This window comes from Lissotriton helveticus, chromosome 9 (genome assembly GCF_964261635.1).
Source record: "Lissotriton helveticus chromosome 9, aLisHel1.1, whole genome shotgun sequence".
NCBI classification, from domain to species: Eukaryota; Metazoa; Chordata; class Amphibia; order Caudata; family Salamandridae; genus Lissotriton; species Lissotriton helveticus.
Genome location: NC_136070.1, coordinates 129898586 through 129904585, shown reverse-complemented (window position 1 = coordinate 129904585; position 6000 = coordinate 129898586). Strand labels below are relative to the sequence as shown.

General features: G+C 48.4%; 1 protein-coding gene across 1 annotated transcript in view; it reads right to left on the bottom strand.

The window, feature by feature from the left end:
* Nucleotides 1–3757: 3757 nt before the first annotated feature.
* RTF1 (RTF1 homolog, Paf1/RNA polymerase II complex component) overlaps nt 3758–6000 on the bottom strand; it is a 371191-nt gene continuing 368948 nt past the window's right edge. The window contains exon 18 of the mRNA XM_078659620.1: nt 3758–5248. Coding sequence (XP_078515746.1) covers nt 5142–5248 — 107 coding nt within the window. The 3' untranslated portion in view covers nt 3758–5141. The remainder of the gene's footprint in view (nt 5249–6000) is intronic.

The window sequence follows — 6000 nt, the reverse complement described above, 5'->3', positions numbered from 1 at the left end:
CAAGGACTTGGCCGTAGCCCTGGAGTCCTTAAAGCGCTCAAGCGCATGGTCTGCCTTGTCGCCAAACAGGCGACGGTCATCAAACGGCATGTCCATGAGTGTATTCTGGACATCAGCTGAGAAGTTGGCGGATCTCAACCAGGGGTGGCGACGAATCGACACCGTCGTTGCCATCGCTCTACCCAGTGAATCAGTGGTATCCAGCCCACACCGAATAGAATAACGTGCCGCATCTCGGCCTTCCACAAGGGCTTGGCCGAGTTTAGCCCGTACCTCCAACGGGCATTCTGGCAGCACGTCCGCGACCGTATCCCACAGGGAGTGGGTGTAGTGGCCAAGGAGGCATGCGGTGTTGGAAGACCGCAGTCCCAAACTGAGGGAAGAGAATACCTTCTTGTCGTATTGCTCATACCTCTTGGATTCCCTGTCAGGCGGAGCCGACGGGAATGCAGTCTGGGAATTGGAGGCCTGGATCACCAGGCTCTCAGGGGTGGGGTGGGTGGACAGGAAACAAGGGTGGCCCAGGGCCGGGCGATGGCGTCTGGCCACGTTCTTATCTACAGGCGAACCTGTAGCGGACCTGGACCAAGTGCCCAAAAGAACGTCGGTCAAGGCCTCATTACATGGCAGCAGAGGCTCGGCCGAGCTTGACTGCAGTTTAAGGACCTCAGTGAGGAGGTTAGTCCTCACGGCCGCGACGGGGAGCTCAAGGCCCAAGGCTTTGGCCGCCCGCGTCAGCACCACACTATAGGTTGCCCCCTCCTCCGTAGCCACGGTAGGGGGGGGAGACAAAGCCAGTGTCTGGTGATGTGTCCAGACCACTGGCACCTGTCCAGTCCTCTTGTGACTGACACTCCCGTGTCAGAGGGTCCTCAGACCCCTCCCAATCCCCCTCATCACCCATCTCCTGGTATTCAGGGGTGTCAAATGATGGGGCCGGCTCATGAAAGATAAACGTCTGAAGCGGCGCCGGAGCCGGGTCGAGGGAGGCCTCAGGGACGGCGCCGCCCGAAGACGGCGCCGGGGGCGACACCTGAGGGGTCAGCGCCGGGGAGGTCGTTAGGTCCACCGGTGGCGACCCGGATCCGGAACCAGTGGGGACCTGCGGCGCCGGGCCCGAAGGCGCCGGCGGCGCCGAGGACGAGGCACTCGACGGCGTCGTGGCCGGAGCCCCCGACCCGCTAGGGCCCCCAGGCGGGTCCGCTGGGCCCAAAGGCGTCGCGGAGCCCGCCGGGGGAGTGAGGGACCTCATGGCCATGAAGAACCGCTCGATCTCCTCCCGCGTCGCGCGCGGCCCAGGGACGGGAGGGTATGGGGCCAGGCACGGCGCCTGCGACTCCGACGGAGCCGCGTGGGCGCTGTTACCTGAACTCCCGGCCGTGTCAAGCAAGCGTCGGAAGAGCGATGACGTCTCTTCGACTTCTTATGCTTACCTGACGACTTCGACCCAGAGGAGTGATGTCAACTCCCGGAGCTATGATGGCTCCGCTCCCGGTCCCTCGACCTCCGCCCGGACCGGGACCTCTCTCGGCGCGGGACCGACTGCCGGAGTTCGAGTCGCTTGCGGGAACGCTCTCGCCTAGCTTTCGAAGTCAGGGCCCGGCAGTCAGAACAGGTCTTGTCGTCGTGGTCGACGCCGAGACAGTGGAGACACCGACGGTGAGGATCGGTGACCGACATCAGCCGGTCGCAATCCTCACAAGGCTTAAAACCGGGCATCCCTACCGGCACCGTTTCGGAGTCGAAGACTCGAAAAAGAACGATCAAAAGAGATCAAAAAGTTTAGTAAAAAAAAGACTAAGGTACCACTTTTTCCGGATCTGCGCTGCTGGCGCGGAAAAAAGAAGAACTGACGTCAGCACGCGGAGGCGGCGTCTAAGTACTCCGACGACGTCATCACGGCCTACGATGCCGACGGACGCGGAGCCGCAGACGACGCCTACCGACGCGCAAGGCTACTGCTACGCAAAAATTTCCGGATCCAGTCTGACGCCTGGGGATATTCTAAGGTAAGGAATCTATCACTAACGTGTCTCTTTCAGATTCCCAGAATACTTGGGTTGTGCTTGAACCAGCTGTAAAGCCATCTTCTGGAGCAAAAACAAGATAGGTGGTGCCGCCCCTGCTTCTGTTTAGGCGAATGATAGTGGCACGAGAGAGCAGAACTCTTCTTTGACTTCTTGTGTTTCCTATGTTTAATTGAGAACTTGGAGCGCAACGAAGAGCGACCTCTGGAGCAGCTGTTGGTTCTGGGAACAGGACCTTGGATACAGAGCAGGTCTTGGAATGATCTAAACGTGGAGTCTTCTAATGCTTGGCAACGTAAACCTTTGCCTTGGGTTCCCTGAGTTGTGGCTCGACCTAGGCACAACAGGCAAACCTAATGGGGACCGGTCACATAGATTTGATTTCAATAGTCACTACAGGGTTTGAACCCTCTTGTTGTAAGTGAGACATTTGGTGAAAATATAGAAGAAAATATCTCAGAGATAAGCTTGGGATGGATGTCCGGTGGCTTGGAAAGAAAGGAACGGACGTCAGCATGAAGGAGTGACACCTATATAAGCCCCTGTATGTCATTTACGGAGAAGATCAGAGTCAGTGCCGAGCCGCAGGGCTCCACCTTCCAGGGGGCACAGAGGTACTGCTGAAAATTTTTCTGATCTCATCTGACGCCTGGGGAATATTCAAAAGGTGAGGAATCTGCAGCTGAAATCTCTACCAGAATGCTACGTAAAAACTCACATTTTCACCTAACTATAATATCACTAACCATTTTCTTTTCGATATAAGCATACATCCACACACAAATACATATGTATGCCTGGGTTTGTTAGCATGTGACAAACAAAATACTATGATTACGACAGTGGTTTACAACTGTCTGAATAAAATTCTATAGCTTGAAGATATATTATAATCGACAGACTGCCAGTGGTAGAGTTTTGGAGCAAATCCTAGGTTGGGAGCAGCAGAGTGATGCAAAACAAAGTCAGTGCTCAACATTCAAGTAAAACCTGAATTTGAGTTGGTCAACTTCGTGCCGCACTGGCAACACAGAAGAGACCGGCGATGCTCAGTCACTAGTGGTATTTGCAGTTTGTTGTAGCAAGAACCCTGTTGGTCGGGTCATAGCCTTTATTTTTCCACTTTTCTCTTGAGATTCCGAATAAACATTGGGGAATCCTAAAGCACAATCTAGGGAGAATGTCTTCTTTTGGTGGAACATCCCACTTGTTCACACCTGTTTTTAACTTTTGACACCATGATATCTCTTTAATAAACTTATTTCTAATATCCTGGTAGTCAATTTTAAACTACATTCCTTTTTCCTCACATTTGTTTTTTCACTGCAAACTCAGAAGCTCACCACAAAGCATATACTATATGGTATTATCTGTCACTGGTGGTTTATGACCAAGGCAACACACGATCACATGAGGTAGGTTGCCTGAGTGTAGATCAATCTCTACATAAATCCCAGATGATGAAGCTCTGCCATTGGGTGGGCTGATGGGATTCATTTTATGTTTTTCCTGACACATTCAGATTCACCACAGACGTTTTTTGCTCATATGGTATTGCACTGATAGACTAGTAGTATCCCTTTTGTTGTGATATATTGTAAGTGGGGGTTCGATACTACTTTGTCTTAAAAAACTTTCCCCTAAGACCCTTGTTTAAAAGTTGTTTTTTTGTTGGAACATCCTACGTGTCACAAAAAGCCTCTTTCTGAGAAATGGAGCAAATGCCTTCACACTTTCTACTGATTTATTAAGCCATATAAAGCATGAAATAGAACATTAAAGTGCCCTTATTATCAGACTAGTAAAGTTCAAGTGATGTAGAATGTGCACAATACTTAATTTTGGAGTGTCCAGGCACCTTAACAAGTTTGTAACTGATCTAATTTTACCAACAGTAGCAAGGCTAGACTTGCTTGAACTCGCAGGAGAATCAAACTTGACATTCAAAACCTCATATCTTGCCAAAGGTGTTCAAAATCGTTGTGCTAGCTTTTATAAAGTACGGTCCATATTTAGAATCCCACTACAGAAAAACTGTGCTCTGATCAGTGGGAACAGCACACTGTATATTTCTTGCTCTAACAATTTACAGTTAAGTGTTTCAAAGCTTACCAGTGCCTGATGTTAAATTCTAAGCACACATTAACCTAGAAGTGATAAAGAGGTAGATCCATCAGCACACCTTGTGAAAAGCAGCAGTAAGTTTGAGCGCTGGTGCTACGACTGAGAAGATGACCAAGGAAGTGTGGCTGGCTAAGACAAAACTAGTGGTACACATCACATCAGCTTTACAATCTGTCTGCATTATCTGTTCAAACTATAATGTTAAAAGCAAGGACTAGGTGTGCAATTGCACATAAGGAAATATAAAATCACAGCTAAATCCAGCAACTACCCATAAATTAAGAAGAATCCAATTTAATGAGTTTCTTCCTTGCAGCTTCGGATGCCCAAGTATACAGCTGATAATATGAAACGGCCAAAAGAACAATGACAGACTGATACAAATGGTACTGCAGTTAAAAAATAATTAAAACAAAAATAAATTGGAACAAAAACAACCTCCCCTCCCAAGCTCCAGAAGAAAATACTCTTCCTTGAAACAACAGTTTCTGGAAAATGTCCATCCACCAAAACGAGAAGGAAAAAGTGCAGATGACCTTGTATTGCCTCCATCGATAGGTCATTTTAGCTTCTCCATGTCATACCTTTAAAAGTATAAAATAATATGTCCACCACAAGGTGCTGGTGCCATGGCTCTGATCACTAGAGCAATCTGAACTCCAGGTTAACACTGAGCACTTAGAGCTGGAACCAACTACCTGTGTAACGCAGGAGAAAGAATGCAAAAAAAAACTGGGCTGTGATGAAAAATTAGCACATATCTATGTTCATGGGGGCGGTCATGGGTTGCATGGAGAAAAGGGTGGGGGGAGGATTTCTATACAGTAAATAGTCACATGGGGTTTATGTTACAAGTGACGGCGAGTTGTGAAGAGTCTCTTTCCAGCTCCACTGCTGCTCCAGCCCAGGGAGGGCAAAGGGAACGATGGGGCAAAGAGGAGGCAGGACACAATTGTGCATGCAGGGTCAGAAGCAGCACACTGGGTTCGCTCAAATCAGTCCTCGTCTTTTCTTGTAGTCTTCCAAGTTCAGTGACCTCCGAGGAGCGCCGTCCTTTGACTGTGGTGCTTTGGAGGATATGGACAGGGATTTGGATTCTAACGAGACAAAAAGAGACAACAAATTTACACATCTGCTAACAATCTATGCTTGAATACTTTCAATATGAAAATGTACCATGTTTTTGGTGACCCTACCAGCTTGCCCGCTAACACCACCATTAAGAACACAAATAATTTACCTGGAACTAGTTTTGTGCTACAAATACCTTCAATATTACTGGAAATGGGACAGCAGAGTGAAAGACAAGTACTAATGTGCCTGTTTCTTTTGGTTTGTCACGATAACTAGAAAAAAATGTTAACGGGCGAAGTCTGAAAACAGTGCTAAAAAGAGTTTTTTTTAATGAGAATAAGTCCAAGGCAGGGGGTTTATATGTTTTTTTTTTTTTTTAAACTGTGTTCTTTTAAAAACTTCTATAACAAGCATTTACAATGCAATGGTCTCGGCATTATTAAAGGTAGAGCTATTGGCATTGCTCATGACTTTTTCTTTTCTTTTTTAACATAAATAAATGGTATTGTCATTTACAATGGCAATAGGTGAGCATTAGAGAGTAGTAGAGAGTATTCGCGGACACAGAGCCACACACGCACACAGAGCACCACACACACACACGCAGAGCCCCACACACACACACAGAGCCCCACACACACACACAGAGCCCCACACACACACAGAGCCCCACACACACACAGAGCCCCACACACACACAGAGCCCCACACACACACAGAGCCCCACACACACACAGAGCCCCACACACACACACAGAGCCCCACACACACACAC